General features: G+C 40.5%; 1 protein-coding gene across 1 annotated transcript in view; it reads right to left on the bottom strand.

The window, feature by feature from the left end:
- DEUP1 (deuterosome assembly protein 1) overlaps positions 1-22,969 on the bottom strand; it is an 83,510-nt gene that overhangs the window by 38,995 nt on the left and 21,546 nt on the right. Inside the window, exons 3-5 of the mRNA XM_034667588.1 lie at positions 9,142-9,313; positions 7,674-7,769; positions 696-830 (exon numbers count right to left, since the gene is read on the bottom strand). Coding sequence (XP_034523479.1) covers positions 696-830; positions 7,674-7,769; positions 9,142-9,313 — 403 coding nt within the window. The remainder of the gene's footprint in view (positions 1-695; positions 831-7,673; positions 7,770-9,141; positions 9,314-22,969) is intronic.

Below are 22,969 nucleotides of genomic sequence, written 5' to 3' on the forward strand. Positions count from 1 at the left end.
TTGAGGTCAATTAACAAACAATAATGGAAGCCCTAGAAACTGGACTCAGGATAGAGAACAGGAATGTGTAGTACAATCTACCTGCTGTTACGTGACCTCTAGCAAGAATGCTCGAGAGCACTGAAAAATAGCAGGTTCGGTTTTTCCAAGGTTGGGGAGTTAGGGGATAAAAATAAGTGCATCTGTGAATAGCAAGCCTTTTTAGGGACGGATATCCCAGAAGCTCTGGGTAATATATGGTGGCTATCTTGGAGAGGCACTACCTCTTTAAGAAAAAAACCCTGAAACTCCAAGCCCTGTTCCAAAAGCTGTTACGAGGCTTCATTGGGATTTAAGTACCTAATAGTTAAATAGCCATTAAAAGATTTATTAGATATTCAATTTAACTGACCCCAGGGATGTCCTTCAATTTCACTCAACATCTGCAGTTTCTTTGAGCTCTTTTTTTTTTTTGGCTCTCCAAAAATGCTGATCTGTATAAAAGATGCATAAATCAAAGTGATGTTTTAATTCACTAAGTGCCCAAAGGGAAGGTGCACTAAGAAAATACATTGAATGAGAAGCTGATGTGTAATGGTGTTTGCTAGCACAGCCATACGAGCCACGGTGCACGGCGGAGACGGCCAGCCCGCAGCAGCAGCAGCAATCAATCCTCACCACGCATGAAAGAAACTAAGAAAGTACATACGGCTCACCTCTAATTTCTGGTTCAAATTGCTCAGTTCAAAGGGTATTTCTTCTTTGAGGTGTGGTAACTCCTTCCGCCGAACTTTACTTTGTTTCATCTGGTGTAGTCTCAGTTTCTCAAAGCTATTCGTCAGTTTGGAAAACTGGAAGTAAGAGAGAATGCTAACGTCTCACTGTGCCTGGTGCTTCTGACTTAAATTCACGAGAGTTCTCTCCTTGGGCACCTCTTTGAGAATTTAAGTCATGTTTGGAAAATGCGGTAATGCTTAAATGTTCTGATGAGTGAAGACAGGACCCGTTATTAAAACTAAGTTATTGAAGCTGAACACCATTCGGTTTTCATGTAAATTTGGGACTTCATTAACTGCACAGTTAAATGATTCACTCGATAAATGTTTTGTTTAGCTTTGTTTTAACCATATGTAGCAAAACTCACAAGTTTTAAAAACCAAGGTTTTTTTTCTTTTATTTAGTGCCATCTTGTGTTGACAATTTTAATTTCAGTAACTCCTTCTATAAAATAACAAGTCTATATTTTATACAAGAAAACAGAATACTGAATTTAGAAGATACAAACATGAACTATTCATGTTGATGTAAGTTTAAATAAATTTAAGTATCAAATTGATACAACCTTTTTCTTACCAATAATTCTTTTAACTTAGACTCTGTACTTTTTTTTCTGTTTCTTGTTATACCTTCAAATAATAGATTAAAAGCAGCATGGTCCATCAACATCTGTGAAGAAATTTCTAGATAACTACTTAACAAAAGTTTTTTATTTTATTTTGAATTTTGAAATAATTATACAATATAATTATGTGATATAATATTAAGCCCAGGAAATTGACATTGGCAGGATATATGTGCATAGCTTTATGCCATCTTATCACATGTGATCGAGATACAGAACCATTCCACCAGCACACAGACCTCCCTGCCTTTGTAGTGACGCTCATACCTCTCATCTTCCCACCCCTAACCTCTGGCAATCAACTAATTTGTTTCTAGCCCTATAATTTTGTCATTTAAGAATGTTATAAAATGGAATCAAATAGTATGTGACATTTTGAGATTGGCTTGTTTTCAGTCAGCGTAATGCCCTGAAGATGAATGTGTGTATCAATAGTTCATTCCTGGTTTTTACTTCTTAAGTTCATTTGTAGTCATTGTTTTTAGTTTTATAAGACATTTACAATTATAACTTACAAAAAGGCTTTGGTTATATTTTATATATTTTAATATATAATGCTCTTCTAAAAAAATGCTCTCTTTTTTATTGCCCAGTATTATACCATGATATGGATGGAACCACAGTTTGCTTGAGCATTCATATATTGAGACATTTTGGTTATTTCCAATTTTTGGCTACCACAAATTGAGCTATGAATGGTCATGTCTACTTTTTCTGATATTAATATGTCACACTTGCTTTCTTTTTCTCGTATCACTTTTAAAATTGAGATATAATTCACCTCCCATAAAAATCACCTTTTAAAATATAAAATTCTTTGGTTTTAGTATATTCACAAAGTTGTGCAACCATCATATTACCTAATTTCAAGATATTTTCATTACCTCCAAAAGAAACCCCAGAATATTAGAATGTTTATACATTTCCTCCTGCCCCCGGTCCCTAGAAACTACTAATCTACCTTCTGTCTCTATGGATTTGCCTATTCTGATCATTTCACATTAGTGGAATCAGACATTATGTGGTCTTTTGTGTCTGCCTTCTTTTACTTAACACTTTCAAGGTTCATCTATGTTGTAGCATGGATGAATACTTCCTTCTTTTTCATGGCTGGATAGTATTCTGTTGCATGGATATGCCACATTTTGTTTAACCATTCATCAATTGATGGACATTTGGGTTCTTTCTACTTTTTGTATATTACAAATAATGCTGCTATGACCACTTGTGTGCAAGTTTCCGTGTGGATACATATATTTATTTCTCCTGGGTACATAGCTAGGAGTGGAATTGCTGGATCATATGGAAACTCTGAGTTTAACTCTTTAAGACACTGCTGAGCTGTTTTCCAAAGTGACGGTACCATTTCCCAGGATTACTGAGAACGTATAGGGTTCTAATTTCTCCATATCCTCACCGACACTTGCTATAGTCCCTTCTGATCAGTGTGAATGGGTATCTCATGACTTTGTTTGCATTTCCTTAATGACGCCTGATGTTGAACATTCTTTTTCATATGCTTATTAGACACTTGTATACCTTCTCTGGAAAAATGTCTATTCATATCTTTGCCCATTTTAACATTCATTTAGGTCATTAAAGTTCATACAGCATTTACTTCTTACTATTGACAAGTATGAGTGAATTTTTTAAATTCTGGATACTAGTCTTTTATCAGATATATGATTTGTAAATATTTTCTCCCACTTTGTGAGTTGTCTCTTCACTCTCTTGTATCCTTTGATGCACAGAGGTTTTTTTAATTTTGGTGAAGTTAAATTCATCTGATTTTTCTCGTGCTTTTGGTACGACTTTTGCTTTCTTTCGATTAATATTTGCTTGGTATTTTTCCCTGCCTTTTTATTTCAGCTTACCTATATAGTTATGTCTGAAGTGAGTGTCTGGAACAGAACATATTGTTAGGTCATGTTTTCTTAATTTACTCTGTCAATCTCCATCTTTTACCTGATGTATTTAAACAATTCCCATTTACTGAAATTATTGATATATTAGCGCTTAAGCCTTACTCTTGTTGTTGTTTTCTGTTCTCCAGTTTTTGTTTCTCTATTTTAGCTTTTCTGTCTTCTTCAGGGTTTTTTGAGCATTATTTAGAATTCTATTTTGGCTTATCTATAGTGTTTTTGCGTGTATCTATTTGAATAGCTTTCTCAGTTGGTGCTCTAGGCATTACGTTATATATACATAACTCATTACGGTCTACTGGTATCAACATTTTACCAGTTCAAGTGAAATGCTTTTTATGTCCCTTTGTCCTGACCCATTTATAATATTTTTGTCATAAGTATTTCCTCAACATACACTGAGAACCTCATTGACTATTGTTATAATTTTTGTTTTAGCTGTCAATTTAGAAAACTCAAAGAGAAGGAAAGTATTACATTTACCCTTCTTAAAAAACTCCTTGCATTGTTTTTTCTTCCTTCCTGATGTCTCAAGATTCTTTCTTTGTCATTTCCCTTCTGCTAAAGGAACTTTCTTTAGCCATTCTTTGAAGGTAGGTTTACTGGTGACAAATTCTCTTAGTTATCCTTCATTTGAGAAGGACTTGATTTCCCCTTCAATCCTAAGGATATTTTTTCTAGGCATAGAATCCTGGGTTGACATTTATGTTCTTTCAGCAACTGAAAAATGTTCCATATCCTCTGGCCTTCCTGGTTTCTGATGAGAATCTGTTATCTGAATCGATTTTTCCCTATAGGTAAGGTGTTATTTCTCTCTTGCTGTTTCCAAGATTTTTTTCTTTGTCTTTTGGTTTCTAGAACTTTGCCTATGATTTGTCTTGGTGTCAGTTTCTTTGTATTTATCTTGTGTGAATTTCACCCAGATTCTTGGATTGGTAGGTTTATATCTTTTACCAGGTTTTGATGCTTTTCGGCCATTACTTCTCTGAATACTTTTTCAGTCCCACTCTCCTCTCCCTTTTGGGACTCTGATGACACAAATTTCTAATTTCATTTTACTTTGAGCCCATCCACTGATTTTTTTTTAGTTTGGTTATTGTATTTTCCAGAGATAAAATTTCTAACTGGTTGTTTTTTATAGTTTTATTTCTTTGCTAAAGACTTCATTTGTTTCAGGTATGTTTGTAATTGCTCACTGAAGCATTTTTATAACAGCTGCTTTAAAATCCTTGTCAGATAATTCTAGCATCTGTATTCACTCAGTGTTGGCATCTCTTGGTTGTCTTTTCTCATTCAAGTTGAGATCCTCCTGGTTCCTGGTGTGATGAGTGATTTTTTATTGACACTTGGACATTTTGGGTATTGTGCTATAGGTTTTCTTTAGGGATTGTGTTTCAGCCATCCTCTTCTGACAGCATTCTAGCAAGGAAAGTGGGACACTGTCTCATCACTGCCAGGGGCAGTGGGAGCTCAGCTCTTGGCCTCAGTTGGTAACCTGAGGGAGGCGATCCTTATCACTGCTGAGTGGGAATGGGGGTTCAGGATCCCCACTAGTCTTCACCGACACCACCTTGACTGGAGGCATATAGGTGCCTTGTTACTGCTTCTCACGTGTCCTTTAGTGAAAGTGTAGTGAGGGCCAGTGACCTCATTACCACTGAGAGGTGGTAAATGTCCTGGCTCCTCATTAGGCTTCCCTTGATACCATTCAGAGAGGAAGGGAATGGCTTCATCACCACCAAATGGGCATACTAGTCCAGGCTCTCCACATGGCCTCCACGAACGCCATGGGCTGGGAAGTGTCTTGTTAATAACACTTAGGGGTCACGAAAGTCCTGGCTCTCCACTTAAGTCTTCTCCAACACCACCCAGGCTGGAGATTATGGACTGCCTCATTACAGGCTGGTGAGAGAGAGGCTGGGAGGGGGGAAGGTTGGGGCTGAAGTCTCCTTCTGTAGTGTTTGGCTGGAGTAGAGCCGTTACCTAAAAGTGCGTAATCTTGCTAGGCTATCTTTTTCTGGGTCTTTTGGCCGCAGAAAGCAGGCATTCCTTGGGATTCTTTTTGTTTGTTTGTGTCCTTTGGAGTGTCTGGGTTGTCAGCTTCTTCGTTACCCAGACTGGGATATAAGAGGCAAAAAGAAATCCCAGGGAACTCACCATTATGTCATTCCTTGGGTACCAAGGTCTTAGTTCTCCCGTCTCTTCCCTCCACTTTTCAGAGTCTTCATATATCATTTTAGAAATAATGTCCAGCCTTTCTAGTTTTAATTAGCAGGATCTAAATGCATCTACCCCATCTTCCCAGAAGTGAAAAATCTCAAATATATACACAATTTAATCATAGTTCCATAATAGTTAGAAGGAAAAGAAAATACTCTCATTTTAAAAAGGAAGCAATTTCTATGAGAAAGTTGCGACGGAGTTGAGTTATTCAAGGAAGAGTGTGGTAAAGTGTATCCTTAAGATATTTTAGGAAAATGAAATTGTAAATAAACCAGGAATTTCAAAGAAGGAATCAGTAGAGTGAGCTAGCAGCAACCAAAGCATGTTTGCCCCAAGACAGCATTTTCCGGTTAGAAGAATGACATATTACAAGCTATTATGCAAGCCAGTTCTCTGTCTCTTTCCGTCCTTCCCTCTTTCCTTCTCTTCCGTTCTCCTTCCCTAACGCTCTTCCTTCCTTTCTTTTAACAGGAGAAGAGAAGAGCAGCAGAAAATGGCAGTGGAAGCAGATGGCTGCTCTCTCAAGAACAATGTGGCGTTTCCAAAGTGTATTCTGTGCAACACCTGTTTACGGTGTTTACACTGTGACACTGTACTACACCTCAGCAGGTTTTAGCTTCAAAATAAAGAGAGTTCCATGGTCAAATACATTTTGAAAAATGATGGATCAAAAAGGTTCAATGGATTTGTTTAAAGCAGGACTTGTCACAGCCTGTAATATGCTAATATGCACCGTGAACATCCAGGAGCAGAGAAGAAGTAAACAGCATTTCCTAACTCTCAATATTAGCATTCCACGAACACACTTCTGTGAAATTGCCGTAAGGATATTCGTTGGTTAGCCAGCAGCCGAGTAATGAAATAGAGCTGCAAAGCATCGAACGTCAGGGATTCATACATTACGTGCCTGCTCACAACTCTGTGAANCTCAATATTAGCATTCCACGAACACACTTCTGTGAAATTGCCGTAAGGATATTCGTTGGTTAGCCAGCAGCCAAGTGATGAAATAGAGCTGCAAAGCATCGAACGTCAGGGATTCATACATTACGTGCCTGCTCAGCACATGTAAACAAGTCTCACAACTCTGTGACAACAGACGTGAAGAAAACCCGAGATTAAAGATCTGGTGAGCAGTGACGGAACTAATTAAATGTACTTTTGAGACGGTACTTCACTTGTATCTCCATTTCTGTGTTTTTTCAAACTTACTCCAGATCGCGGTGTCGCTGTTTATACTGAAGGATATAGTGATTTAATATATATGTTGCTATTTTAGAGCTTTATCATTACAGAGAAAACAAGGCTGATTGATTTAAGCATTAAATGCTTCGAGTCTTAGGAAAAACCATTTAGTTTCATAATTCGAGCTACCATCCAGTGGCAGCTATTTGAATTGCAGGCAAAATGTCTAAATTTAAGAGCTAGCTAGTCTTGTAAGATTATATTAGTTTAATGGCTGATGACCTCCCTAAGAAGGCACTTAAGAAAGAATTAACTACTTTAGGCTCATTTAATTGTATTATCACTTATGAAATCTTTGCACTTCAAAAAGTTCATAATCAAGCTGTATTTCCCATTAATTCACTTACTAAGTTAAGCAAGGACATAGCATCCACTAGATCTGAGATACACAGACGACGATTGCCCTGTGTATTATTTGTGCCAGCCCAGCGCGGAGGTAGAGGAATAAATAGGAAAGAAATCATTATCCCTGTTCAGAGGACCTACCGTTTATGAAATAGCTCTACTATCAAAGTAATAAAGACCAGTTTTGTCCTTTCAATTATCTATTTCATAATAGCAAAGTTATAATTGTTGTTCACGTAGCTAATTATTATCATGTAATTAATCAACAAGTCACTTGATAAATAGAAAGGTAATAGTCTTGCACTATGCTAACAGTTAAAGGGATAAAGAACTGACAGTCTATTAAAAGAAACAATCTAATAAAACAATGAAAGACAGGGCCAAACATATAACCTGTTGTTAAAATATAAGAACTTTACTTGTATTAAAAATAATCCATTTTAATAAAATTAATACAACTTATAAATATATAAATTTGATAGAATTTTACATGTGTAAACATATATCAAAATGTGTTTAACCATCAAATGAGATTAAATTACAATAAGTTTCCTTACTTGAGCTTTTAGGGTTTGCAGTTGTCCTTCATAATTTTGCGTCATTGCTAAGTTACATTTCTCCAGACTGTCCAACTTCTGTCTGAGTAACCCCACCTGCAGCCAGAATAAAACTTAATTTTGATTTTCCTTAAATTTTGCCTGACAAAAGCAGAAAATGTGCAAAGGAGGAGCATGATTTAAATAAAACTGCTGTCCCCAAATGAGAATAAATATTTGTACTGCTGTTCTTAAAATAGCTATTAATAATTAAAGTCACAAAACCCCATATTGCTGGCGCTATTCCACTGGGTACACATTAGGACAGGGCAGTATGGATGTTTGACAAAAGATCGTGTCACCATCACATTTTAAATTAAGGTTTAGAATTTACTTTGCATTATCTTTTCAGGAGGCTGTGTCATCATTACTCAGCAGAGGCTCTGAGGACTCGGCCCAGGCTTTATTGGGGACCCCACTGCCTGCAGTGGGCGCTCTGCTGCGACGGAACCGCGGAGTCCCGGCTACATTTTAGAAGAACATTTTAAAATGAAAAGAATGATGTCTCAGAGTTCTCAGGGCTTTGGCTTGCAGAATTTGTCTACTGAAAAAGCGGGGCTGTACACACCTGGGTCATCACAGATATGGAAGCAAGAAAATGGCCCCTTGTGTGTTCCAGGTTTCATGACCTGCCTCCACTATGAAGGGAAGCCAGAGGCCAATAACCAAATAACTCAGTTAACTGTGTCAAGAGCTAAGTTCTATTGGGGGGCTAACAAATGTGGAGAGATGGCTAATGAACAAGCTGACTGATGATGGTTCCATATATGATTAAAGCAAATACTTCTCTTAGGCCTCGCCCAAAAGAAAAATTCACAGACACAAGAGCCCGCATTAGGTCAAGTACATGGTTTCCCTGAGCTCCTCTGGAGGCCTGAGAGCGCTCATACATTCGAAAGTCACCGACATGCTAGAAGCAGACCTGCGGGGGCTGGGGGCGCTCCTCGTAAGAGGGCGCCCACATATAGACACACACTCCCTTCCCCAAACTCTTTCCTCCCTTGTCCTGCATTCACGTTTTGGCATGTCACTTCTTTCGGGAAATATTCTCGAGTAGATTCGAAGAGGCGCTTGAACTCAGCCATTTCCAAAGACACAGTTTGGACAACGACTTTGTTTCTACAGCTGCAAAAGCACTGACATCTCTGCTTGCAAACGGTATTTATTCACATCTATACAAATGTCTGTTTACTTTGCTAGATGGCATTGGCACGCTGTGTTTGTCCACATCAGCAGGTTTTTATGGGCTGACGCGCCCATCGTCACTTACTTGACAGAACATATTTAGCACGCTGTGACAGAATTCCCAGCAATAAAGGCTACCACTGATGCCTGATAGAAAGTATATGTAATGAAACACATATTCTGATGGAATAAATATTATTTATAACTGTCTAAGGAATTAACAATTAACACACATATTCAGTACCTCTTGACCTTTCCGGTCCAAACAAGTTTGCGCGTTCGCCAACTCTTGATCCCGAAGATCTAATCGTGTCTCCAAAGCCCGCATTTTCCTTTCCCAATCCAATTTTTTGTTGCTTACCATGATGTCAATTTGTTCCATTAATTCCTGAAGTTCGGCCTCACAAGGAGAAGCTCTGGCAATGGTCGAAAAGTGAAACACATTTTAAAAGAGTGAAATATGAGGACAAGAAAAATGATTCCATTGCTCTGAATAGAGTGATCATTATTTCCTCAAACTGTTCAATTACTTAAACAGGAGGAAGTCTGAAAGCCAGAGGTTAAATTTTAAACTAAAACTACAAGCTAATTTCAGAGTAAACAGTAAATATACATTAATTTTTTTAAATGACATTTTCTAAAGTATAGTTGCTGTCATAATATAATGTAACACATTGATAAAGCCACTGCTTCTATTCTTTCCTTAGTGTAGTGGTAGTGCGTGGGTCTCCCAGAGCCAAAAGTTTTGACTTAAAGGAAGTCCTAAAATAAAAACACATGTGCAGATTACATCAGAAACAAGGTGCAATAAAGGAAGTTAGCTCAAAGAAATTAAATAAAATAACAATTTCAGAGTGGGCTGATTCTATGGAAAATTCAAAAAATGAAAAACGGTTCAATGTTCTTCCCTGTAAATATACCTGTAACAATGTCTGTCATAGCTTGAATAAGTTTGATGGCAGGCAGACTGGGACTTCAACTGTGCCTGTCAGGGATAGAAGAGCAACCCCAGGCTACAGAGGACCCGATTCAAGGTACTAATTGGGTGACAGGGCTCCTCCTTCAGGAGGGAACTTGGCGTGATCTGGCTCGTATCCCTTTGGAAGGAATCTGTTCAGGCAGGTGTGGGCAGAGTAATGTAAGTCTTTAAATAATGGGGATACTATTGTTTGGATAAGGGCCAATATCTTGGGTCTCAAAGGGTCTATTTATATTTGAAACAAAACCCTTGGTAATAGCTAGATTTATAGAGGTGCGAGTTGTGAGGACAGATTGCTGGGTGCTCCCGGGGCAGGGTTCTCCTTCAAAAAAGCTGACACATTCCACAGGGGCCTGGAATAAGTCCAGTTATTCAGACTGAATATGCAGGCAGATGTTAAAGCCTCAGATTTCAGCCTAAGGAACACACATGTCCAAATTAGAAAGTGAGTTATTTCAGTATCCATTCAGTGGTGGTGACGGGGCTTCTAATATATTTGTGTGGGTGGGAGGAAGGCAGGAGGGAAAGGCAGGCAGGAAATGATATCTTCTCCATTTCCTTTCACCAAAACAGAATTTTAGACGTGATTAAGGATCATTTCGCATTCTGAAAAACCTCAGGCCCAGAGAGGTCAAGGTCACACAGTAACTAGTGGAAGAGCCAGATCTAGATCGTAAGCAGCTGCTTCCCATCTTTGGCTCCCTTCCATGTACCACACAGCTAAGGACATGAGGTTTTGAATAAGAACTCGCTTGAAAAATATAGCATAAATTAGCTCCATCACAATAGGGTTAGGAAGAGGTATCAGAACCCAAAGAACTCAGAATTTCCAGAATCACTTTCTAAAATGCCCGGTCAACCTGAACGAAGGATGCCCCTTTGATCGGTTCATTCACCAGCAGACTCACCAGTTTCAACATCAGAGAGCTTTTAAGTGCAAAGTGCCCCTCTGAAGTCTTTCAGCATTCCTGGACTAAGGCCCAAAGGCTCTCCATTTTTACATAAAACCTAAAGCAAACCTGAGGAAAGAAAGTACTAATTTCTCTATAAATAAGTTGATCGAATTTTAATTGGAGTTATGATGTGGGGAACAACAGCAGAATAAAAAGAATCGTTTTCACACCATTTTCTTTTCATAACAACATGTATCACCTTTACTATAAACATACTCTGTTTTTCCCTGCTATTATAAGCTCTGAAAGAAAAGGATGATATTGGTCCTTTTCATCACCATCTCACTGGAGCTCAGCACAGTGCTCCAGCACATAGCAGATGCTCAATAAATTTTTGAAAAATGAACAAATGAGCTCTTTTCATCAGTATCTCCTCGGCATGTAGGAACGCACCATGCTTATGGAACTAAAATACAGGCCGAAAGTCGAGTGCAACACAACGGAAGCTACTCAATCAATATCGTTAAATAAACGAGCAAATGGTTTCTTTCCTGGTTGTGACTATGCCGTAAAAATATTAGGATATTAGACTCAGGGTGGAAGCACTTCTACAAGTCACCTTGCCCAACCACCCATCCAGTGTTGGCACGTCTTTCGCAATGTTTCGTAAGACAATCGTGCACGATGTCCCACAGATCAGATTCAGCAGGTCTGCAACAGAGGCCATTCTGCATTGCTAACAAAGCTATCGGGTGATTCTGGTGCGTGCCAAGGCTTGTGATCTGTTTCACAATATCACTGCCAAGAGGTCATGCAGCCTAGGTCTGAATTTCTCCTTTACCAGGTAACTGCTGTCTCACACTGTATCGAGATAGCGATGAGTTTTAAAAAGTTCTTTCTAATTTGAAGAGATTTTGCACCCACTGGTTCTAATTTGATCCACTGGGACCATGCAGAACAAATGCCTTTTCAACACAATGGACCTTTAAGTACTTGAATACAGTTACCAATATGTCAAATGCAGTTGTCAATACCTCCAGATTCTTTCAAGTTTTCTCAGTGTTCAATAGTAGATACTGAACATTCGAACAGACAATGGCCAGAGCATGATAACAGACTCTTACCCACAACATCTACAGCAAGAGTCCTAGAATGGTCAGGATTCGGTCAATGATTGACACCTTCCTTAATCTCTGCCCCCACTTCCAACTCAGGACCAACTGGAGAAAGCAATTACGCTCCCCAAACTAATCCCATCGGATGCCCCGCTTCCACTAATCCTGCCTTGGCTTCCCTGTAACAGCCTCCATCCAATGAAAACATACCCGAAGCCGTCTCTTGTTTACTGTAAAGCTTTCCCACCCGGCCTGTCTCTGCCAAATATAAGTGATGGTTGCTGACTCCCTTGCTACAGCAAGCTTTGAAGAAATAGGCTTCGTTTGTTCTCATTTGGATGGTCTTTGTATATTTCCACAAGTATCTTTATTTCCTCCAATTGCCTTGGAGATTTCTTTTTTCTCCACCACTCACTGTCCAGTGTACTGCCTGGAAAATACTAGACGCTTAATATACCATTTGTTGAATGAATGAAAAAGTGAATGACTATGGTAAAATTTTCAGACCCTTTCTAATCCTGGTGGCTCTCCGCTGAACAAGTTCCTGTGTTGATTTCCTCCTTGAAATGTACCACTCAGAACTTTGACAGAATACCCCAGCTACGGTCTAATCAGTTTAGACAGGGACTCTCACATCCTTGGTTTTAGGTGCTATGTATTTTTATTCAAGCAGATGAAGATCACCTTAGCTTCGAATCTGGGAAGGAGAAGGGCAAAGCAGTGATAGGATACCATTTCAAGGTGAGTTTATTCTTGTCCAAACACCTTTCTCACGCGTGCTACAAACAAAGCCACTATCTTGTGCTTGTTTCATCTTGCGGGGGGCGGGGTGCTCTAAGGACAGACCTTTATATTTATCCTTATTAAATTTCAGAGTGATAGTTTCAGCCTCTCAACGTGTGTTGTCATCACTGGTTCTTTACTGAAGCAAACATTGACTCAGCGACTGCTGCCCGCTGTGTGAGGAACTGTGAAGACAGAGACACATGAGCTGCGCATAGAGACGCTCTCAAGGCAGGGACAATATGAGACTGACGAATACGTGCAGCTCTTTGGGGACTCGAAAGGAAGGGTTCTGAGTACAAACTTGGACAGGACAGGTTACCACAGAAGCCTTCCTCAAGGAGCTTATGTTTTGGGATCCTGTTTCTGTCAGAAAGTACATTCACTATCCATCTCAGTTTTGTGTCAGCTGCAGATCTGATAAGCATTACTTGTTTCATAAAGAAATATGTTTTTTTACTACAAGTGACTAAAATGTCACGCGAGACAGGACGGAGGACAGAGCTCTATGGCATTCCACTACCAAGCCCTTCAGAGTGACAGGGATCTGGTGATTATTTCTTGTCTTATAATCCATTTCTAATCCACTTAATTAAATTTACAATCTTTTCTCTTTTTTTCTGCCCATAAAAATGTCATGATAAGCCCTGTAAAATATTATGGCAAAGCCCAAGTAAGATTCTATCTGTACGTTCCCTGATGCACCCGCATATGAGCCCCGTGAGCCCAGGCTGATCCCGTATGTGCTTATGCTGAGTCCTGGGGCCACTGCTTCCTCCTCGGATGCTCACAAACCACCCATAATCCTTTGCAGAGTCTTCCTGAAGACTTAGTCAGCCTCAGATTTACATCCAACTCAGCTTTCTGTCAAATTTAATATTCCTCTTCAAAATTCAATTTTCTAATCTAGCCTATCTTCCCTTCTTCAGTTTTTCAGAGATTATTAAGAGTGGCTGGTCTCCACAGCATCAGTATTTGCTCCTACATCTACTGAACTTCAAAATGAGATACAAAAGGCTTAGTTTAGCCTTCTTCACAGAGCTGGGCACTAACAGTATTCATATTTTCCTTTCTCCTTTTAGTCAAACGCTGACTAACACTATGTTAATTACTTTCCTGTTCTTCCTCTTACGGATCCTTACGGACTATGTCATGCAACATGGAAAACTAAGAAAATGAGTTTCCAAAATGTCAGACCCGTAAAGTAGGTCTTATTTTTCCAATTTTAGAAAGTTGATTGAGGCACTAAAAAAGAAAAAAGTCCTCTGAGTCTTCAAGATTTAGGGACTGGGTGGATTGTGTCTGATACACTACTTACGACATACAAACCCTGGCCCTGATTACTGGGTTTATTCCCGGGAGCAATTCCCAAGAGAAGGATCGTGGGGTCAGGAGAGAGGTCTCAAACCAGAAGGAAGGGGGCACACTGAGACTTGCAGGGTGATGTACCAATCTGAGGAGCCTAGAGTCAAAATACATGAAGAGAGCAAAATAGAAAGCTGATGATATAAATGGAGGTAAGGGTGGCCGATGTGTCGGGGAACAGGAGAATGGAAAGTGGAGAGTCATTCAGAGTAAAAAGAGCTGGAGTAAAGTACATGGGCATGTAGTCCCTCCAAAGTCCTTTCATATACGGGCTTACGTGCTAGTTCTTACAAGGGCAGACCTTCATCAGACAGATGGCTATGGTGACCACGTGATAAATGATCCAAACCAGGACAATTTTGGAAGTGGAGGGGCACTAATGATAATTATGCCAGGACAAAGGTATAAAGCAGTGACTGTTCTGGGCCAGGCGGGATGTAGGCGCAGCCAACCCATCATCAATCTGGAAAACAGAAATGGAGAAACAGGTCTGTAAAAAACAAAGTGAGTTCATTTGGGGACATAAGAGACGTCAGAATGAAATGGATCTTGATCTTGAACGAGAGAAGAGGAGATTTGAAAAACAAATACAGGAGTCATCATGGAGGAAGTGGAGGGATTGAGAAAGGAAAGCACAGGCTGAAGAGAAAGAGGAAGACTAAGAAAACGAGTTTCCAAAATGTCAATGGGCAATATGAGCCATCATATTAGGTCTTAACTCTTCCAAAATATCTTAATGAAACTCATTCGAAAATGTAGCAACACATTATTTGTCTAGTTATAGTACCATATATTTAGCTATACCAATATAATTTAACTTTTCTGTGGTGGCTTATAGACCCTATTCTGTGTATCAAATACTGTATCACCCCAGAACTAAATGGAAGAGATCCCAGATGCCCCTGAACCCAAACCCACTTTCATAGACATGTCTGTGATGTCAGCCTGCTCTGTACTTGACTGTCCCCCCAAGACAGTAAAGTGAAAGGCTAACTACTTTATGATTCCTCGGTCATAATTTCACGGTTGCCCTCGTTCAAAATTAGTTACCAAATTATAGCTCAAAATAGCTTTTCTCAAGCACTTTTCCCATTGTCCAAAAAGATGCTATTTTCTGTCATGGTTAATGTGTGCTGACTTAGCAGCATTACGGTGCCTATTTTTACTGCCTGTTTGAGATGGTGGCTCACACTCAGTCCATTCTGCTCCCTCGTCTGTAATAAGCTCAATGTTGGGGTGTGGAAGAGTATACATCCCACCATTCCCAAAAAGCGTGCTTACGTGCGCTTATCAAGGCCTTATTCCAGAGCCTTCATCAAAATCATCAAAGAATGACACTTATAGAAATAAAATGCCATGTGATAGCTTCCAAGTCTCTATCAACGTTTTATCAGAATTCTAGGTACATACAAACTTAAAATCTCACATGTTTTTGTTCTAAAAAGAATGGAAGATCTTTCAAATACCTATATTACAGATAAGCCTTTTCTTAAAATTTTTTCTATAATGACTATTCCTCTTCTGAGTAACACCCTGGTTCACGGATTGAATGATGTGAGAAGACAGTTGAAATATTAGCGAACACCAACCCTCTTTCTTCAGGTGATGTTTATAATTATCTAGAAATAAAAGTAACTTCAGTATCCTCATAAACTTGCATATCTGAAATATTATTTCATATTCATACAGAGATCCATGGTATAATTAATAATAAACTACATATGCGTTAGCTTGGATTCTATAAGCCAATCTCTAGGACAATTAAAATTCCCTCTTGCTAGAAGGTCTATTTGATGAAAGATTGCAGTGTTAGTACAAATGAGGATAGCCATTTAACACTTTTTCTTTTTAAAACTAGAGCCAACTATTTCACTGGATCCTAAAAGTAAAGAATTAGGTAAACATTGATAAAATCTGTTTTTCCAATATTAAGAAAACAGAAAATACACTGTTTCCTGGATGTTGGAAATGAACCCTGTAATGCCCGCTTGTTCTTAGAACTTCCAAATCTCTCTCTGCAGCCTGAGTTCTGAGCTCCAGACTTCTATATCCAACAACGATTCAACATCAACATTCCAACAGGATGTCTACAGGCATCTGAAACTTTTCATATTCAAAACAGTACTTGACTCCCTGCACCACGGACCTGCTCCCACTCCAGTCCACCCTATCTCTCTGATTGGCAACACCGCTACAGTTGCTCAAGATTAAAACCCTCATGATCTGGGCGCCTGAGCGGCTCAGGCATTGGGCATCTGCCTTCGGCTCAGAGTCCTGGGATCGAGCCCCACATTGGGCTCCCTGACAGGTGAACCTCCTTCTCCCTCTCTCTCTGCTGGTCCCCCTGCTGTGCTCTCTCTCTCTCTGTCAAATAAATAAAACCTTAAAACAAAACAAAACAACAACTCTCACAATCTGAGATTGTGTTTCCTCAAACCCCAGAACACCAGGTCTACTGGCACTGCCTCCATTATATCCTAAATTCTGATCACTTCTCACCCTATCCGGTGATAAAACCTTGGTCTGAGTCATCCTCAGCACTTGTCTGAATCCATTCTTATCTCTTCCTCGGCTAGGTGTCTACCCAACATCCACCCTTCCTTTCTTCCATAACAGATCTCCAGTGTTACTCAGAGTGGAAATGTGTCCAGCTAAAAACACGACTACGTTGGCCAGTCTCCCCTGCAGCTAGGCATGGCTACGCAACAAAATCTGGCCTGTGAGAGGTAGCAAAGAGCCATGAAGCTATTTAAAAGAGAGCTAGAGCAGTTGTCCTTGGTGCCTACACATCCCTCACACTTACCACTTGGGGACAAAACCTGCATTTCTTTGCCTGAGTCCCTCCTTTTGCCACTGGGGTCTTCTTTGCCACCTGTGTGATAGGCCAGGAGTAACAGGAAATTGAAGCCCGCCCAGAAGCAATCTTCAACCAGTGACTATCACTTACTGGTGTGTAAATACCTGCTCCTTGGATGGATAACTCTGAGGGCTGTGCTCTAGACTGGGTTCCAGAGTCTCCCCATTGAAAGCCTAATGTCACCCTCAGTGATAGCTGGTTTCATAACTTGTCGTGTCTTATTTCACTTCCCTATTCCCATAGGTGGTAGGATGAAACAGCCCCCAAAGATACCACATCTGAATCTACAGAAGAAATAAATAAATGCTACTTTATTTAGAAGAAAGGTTTTTGATTAAGTTAATGATCTTGAGATGGGGAGATTATCCTAGATTATCTGGGTATGCCCTAAGAAAGAGGCAGGGGGAGATGTGACACACACAGGAGAAGGGATATGGAGGTGAACCAGAGAGAGACGTGAAGATGCTGGCTTGAAAGGTCAGAGAGATGTGGTCAGAAGCCAAGAAATGCCGGCAGCCACCAGAGGCTGGGAGAAGCAAGGGATAGATTCTCCCCCAGAGCATCCGGAGGGAGTGCAGCCCTCCAGCTACCTTGATGCTGACACAGTGATTTTGGACTTCGGGACTCCAGAACTGTGAGGGAACCAATTTTGGTTGTTTAAGCCACCAAGTTTGTTATATGGCAGTCAGAGGAAACAAACATACCACAGTTTTCATCTCCCAAATAAACCACTTCGCATCCAAATCCTTGTTTCAGGGCTTTGGCTTCTCGAAGAAGCCAAAATAAAATACTGGCATGTGCTCTTTGTTCAGCCATTGCCCTTCCTCTGCTCCCGTTCTGGAAGGCAGATGTAATGGTTGAGGCAGTTAGCCATCTTGCAGCCATAAGGTGACCACAAACAAAAACGCCCCGCCCCGAGGGTGGGGGAGCAGAAAGCTACATGGGGACTTGTACACACACCTAGTTATTTGATGTCTTCAGTTGGATGTGTGACAGGCATCTCAAACCAAGCTAGCATTTTCTCTAGCCTTCCTGATTTTAATAAATGACAGTCTTATCCTCCCAAATGGTGGGGGAAGAGCTTTTGGGTCATCCTTTGCCCATCTCCTTGCACACCACATATCCAATCCACGATCTCTAAATATTGTCAGCACCTCTGTCAAAATGTATCTATTTGTGACTATTTCTACTTCTACCAACCTGATCCAAGCCACTGTCATCTCCCACCTGAATTACTGCAACGGCTCAGCTTGTCTTGCCCTCCTGCTCTTGCCTTGCTGTGGTCTATTCTCCACAGAACAAANTTCTGAGTAACACCCTGGTTCACGGATTGAATGATGTGAGAAGACAGTTGAAATATTAGCGAACACCAACCCTCTTTCTTCAGGTGATGTTTATAATTATCTAGAAATAAAAGTAACTTCAGTATCCTCATAAACTTGCATATCTGAAATATTATTTCATATTCATACAGAGATCCATGGTATAATTAATAATAAACTACATATGCGTTAGCTTGGATTCTATAAGCCAATCTCTAGGACAATTAAAATTCCCTCTTGCTAGAAGGTCTATTTGATGAAAGATTGCAGTGTTAGTACAAATGAGGATAGCCATTTAACACTTTTTCTATTTAAAACTAGAGCCAACTATTTCACTGGATCCTAAAAGTAAAGAATTAGGTAAACATTGATAAAATCTGTTTTTCCAATATTAAGAAAACAGAAAATACACTGTTTCCTGGATGTTGGAAATGAACCCTGTAATGCCCGCTTGTTCTTAGAACTTCCAAATCTCTCTCTGCAGCCTGAGTTCTGAGCTCCAGACTTCTATATCCAACAACGATTCAACATCAACATTCCAACAGGATGTCTACAGGCATCTGAAACTTTTCATATTCAAAACAGTACTTGACTCCCTGCACCACGGACCTGCTCCCACTCCAGTCCACCCTATCTCTCTGATTGGCAACACCGCTACAGTTGCTCAAGATTAAAACCCTCATGATCTGGGCGCCTGAGCGGCTCAGGCATTGGGCATCTGCCTTCGGCTCAGAGTCCTGGGATCGAGCCCCACATTGGGCTCCCTGACAGGTGAACCTCCTTCTCCCTCTCTCTCTGCTGGTCCCCCTGCTGTGCTCTCTCTCTCTCTGTCAAATAAATAAAACCTTAAAACAAAACAAAACAACAACTCTCACAATCTGAGATTGTGTTTCCTCAAACCCCAGAACACCAGGTCTACTGGCACTGCCTCCATTATATCCTAAATTCTGATCACTTCTCACCCTATCCGGTGATAAAACCTTGGTCTGAGTCATCCTCAGCACTTGTCTGAATCCATTCTTATCTCTTCCTCGGCTAGGTGTCTACCCAACATCCACCCTTCCTTTCTTCCATAACAGATCTCCAGTGTTACTCAGAGTGGAAATGTGTCCAGCTAAAAACACGACTACGTTGGCCAGTCTCCCCTGCAGCTAGGCATGGCTACGCAACAAAATCTGGCCTGTGAGAGGTAGCAAAGAGCCATGAAGCTATTTAAAAGAGAGCTAGAGCAGTTGTCCTTGGTGCCTACACATCCCTCACACTTACCACTTGGGGACAAAACCTGCATTTCTTTGCCTGAGTCCCTCCTTTTGCCACTGGGGTCTTCTTTGCCACCTGTGTGATAGGCCAGGAGTAACAGGAAATTGAAGCCCGCCCAGAAGCAATCTTCAACCAGTGACTATCACTTACTGGTGTGTAAATACCTGCTCCTTGGATGGATAACTCTGAGGGCTGTGCTCTAGACTGGGTTCCAGAGTCTCCCCATTGAAAGCCTAATGTCACCCTCAGTGATAGCTGGTTTCATAACTTGTCGTGTCTTATTTCACTTCCCTATTCCCATAGGTGGTAGGATGAAACAGCCCCCAAAGATACCACATCTGAATCTACAGAATAAATAAATAAATGCTACTTTATTTAGAAGAAAGGTTTTTGATTAAGTTAATGATCTTGAGATGGGGAGATTATCCTAGATTATCTGGGTATGCCCTAAGAAAGAGGCAGGGGGAGATGTGACACACACAGGAGAAGGGATATGGAGGTGAACCAGAGAGAGACGTGAAGATGCTGGCTTGAAAGGTCAGAGAGATGTGGTCAGAAGCCAAGAAATGCCGGCAGCCACCAGAGGCTGGGAGAAGCAAGGGATAGATTCTCCCCCAGAGCATCCGGAGGGAGTGCAGCCCTCCAGCTACCTTGATGCTGACACAGTGATTTTGGACTTCGGGACTCCAGAACTGTGAGGGAACCAATTTTGGTTGTTTAAGCCACCAAGTTTGTTATATGGCAGTCAGAGGAAACAAACATACCACAGTTTTCATCTCCCAAATAAACCACTTCGCATCCAAATCCTTGTTTCAGGGCTTTGGCTTCTCGAAGAAGCCAAAATAAAATACTGGCATGTGCTCTTTGTTCAGCCATTGCCCTTCCTCTGCTCCCGTTCTGGAAGGCAGATGTAATGGTTGAGGCAGTTAGCCATCTTGCAGCCATAAGGTGACCACAAACAAAAACGCCCCGCCCCGAGGGTGGGGGAGCAGAAAGCTACATGGGGACTTGTACACACACCTAGTTATTTGATGTCTTCAGTTGGATGTGTGACAGGCATCTCAAACCAAGCTAGCATTTTCTCTAGCCTTCCTGATTTTAATAAATGACAGTCTTATCCTCCCAAATGGTGGGGGAAGAGCTTTTGGGTCATCCTTTGCCCATCTCCTTGCACACCACATATCCAATCCACGATCTCTAAATATTGTCAGCACCTCTGTCAAAATGTATCTATTTGTGACTATTTCTACTTCTACCAACCTGATCCAAGCCACTGTCATCTCCCACCTGAATTACTGCAACGGCTCAGCTTGTCTTGCCCTCCTGCTCTTGCCTTGCTGTGGTCTATTCTCCACAGAACAAACTGGAGTAAGCCTTTCAAAACGCCAAGTCAGAGAAGGTCACTGCTTTGCTCTAAGCCCTCCAGTGACTTCCAATTTTACACAGCCAGTGTGCCTTGCCCATGACGTACATGCCTGGTTTTACACATATCACTTGTAACTTGTAACTACTGCAATTAACCTCGCATAACTGTTGTCCTGTAAAAAGTATATCCGAATATATCCTATATGGTGGCATCTTTAATCTTTGCCTAAACTCGGTAGCAGCTTAATTAGTCTCTCAAAGGAATCTTTCCCTTCCTTTTCTTCCTTCCCCACTCTCTCCCACCCTCCCTTCTTCTCTCCCCCACTCCCTCCCTTCTTAGTTTCTTCCTCCCTTTCGAAATCACTCTGTGAATTCCTACAATCCCTGAGCACCATGCTTACATTTCAGGATCTACCTGCAATGTAAAATGTCAGGATTTTTTAAAGTAAAATGTTTTAAAAGTAAAATGTCAGGATTTTACCCCGGGTCTATTGCACTTTGTTTCTTCTTCAGAGAAACTAGGAACTACAACTTATCAGATCTGATTACTCTGGAAAGGAGTATGTGTGGGTGGGTATAAAGAGTGGAGGGAGAATAATAGGGGTATAGACTGGGCCATTCAGAAAGCAAGAGAATCAACCAAATTAAAAAAAAAAAAGAATTTTCAATGTGCAAAAAGAATACATCACTACAGTTTAGGGACACCTGGGTGGCTCGGTCAGTTAAGCAGCAGCCTTTGGCTCAGGTCATGATCCCAGGGTCCTAAGATCGAGTCTCACATCAGGCTCCCTGCTCAGCGGGGAGCCTGCTTCTCTCTCTCCCTCTTCCACTGCTTGTGCTCTCTCTCTCTCCCTCAAATAAATAAGTAAAATCTTTTTAAAAAAGAATACTTTACTACAATTTATTAAACTGCCAATATATTGACTTATATTAGAGTGTTTTACAAATTAAAACTATTAAACTAAGAAACTGGGAAGTAAAGTTGTGATTATGAATTAATACATCTCAGGGGAAAGAACACTTAAAATGTTAAGAAAGACACACACATAGAGTACTGCTTTAAAGGGTTTTTCTGAATTAGATGTAGAAATTATGCTTTATTATCCATCTGCCTTGGTTCTTTGAAAATATGAATTTCATGGCAGATTAAAAAAATTGGCAGATCATGCAGCAGATTTTTAGGAAGGATTTGATAAGATTCTATGAACGAGATCAATGACTAAGATGTAAGACACAGAATCAAAAGTAGCGTAAATGATTTAGTAGAGAAAAATGAGATTTTTGGTTGAAGATGGATGAACATACACATTTTTCCTTCCCAAATCCTACTAAGATAAAGCAAAGGGATATTTTTAATCTACAAGGAAATGGATAATAGTAGCTGGTAGTAGAGAAAGCCAAGAAGCAACCCAACGAGGTAGAGGGTAAGCGCTGGCGGCCCAATTTATGCCTTCTAAGCAGAATTTAGAAGAGTGTTCTCTAGAATCTGACCAGCCTGAGACAGAGACTGAGCAAGACGAGGCTGATGAGACGCAGTGAAGCCCCCTGTCAATGAGTACCTCCTTCCCGTTGGCTTTGACTCTGCCCTCCTACACAGGCGTGAGCAGCCAGGGATCGTGGGCATTTGACGAAAGCAGTTTCCACAACTAGGTCAAATACAAACAGAAAGACATTTTTAGAAGGAAATTATGAAGAAGAAAACTTTAAAAAATTATAGTTAAGATACTAGAGTGCTTAACTCCAGAAGAAAACAAAATGTTTTATAGGAAAGGAAGAGTCGTCACAGCATGCTACATGGCTCGGAGGTGAGGAGCATTTCTCAAGTCATAACGAGGCAAACAGAATGTTGATGCAATCAGAATTATGGTGTATTGGGAGGATGGAAGAACGGTAAGTATGACTGTGCATGTGTGTGTGTGTGTGTGAGACTATATGTGTGGAACTGTGTGTATGTGTGTGACTGTGTGTATGTGTGTGACTGTGTGTATGTGTGTGGCTGTGTGTGTGATTGTGTGACTGTGTATATGTGGGACTGCGTATGTGTATGTGTGTGTATGTATGTGACTGTGTGTATGTGACTGTGTATATGTGTGTGATTGCATGACTATGTATGTGTGGGACTGTGTATGTGTG

The sequence above is a fragment of the Ailuropoda melanoleuca genome, chromosome 8, assembly GCF_002007445.2.
Source record: "Ailuropoda melanoleuca isolate Jingjing chromosome 8, ASM200744v2, whole genome shotgun sequence".
Taxonomy (NCBI): Eukaryota; Metazoa; Chordata; class Mammalia; order Carnivora; family Ursidae; genus Ailuropoda; species Ailuropoda melanoleuca.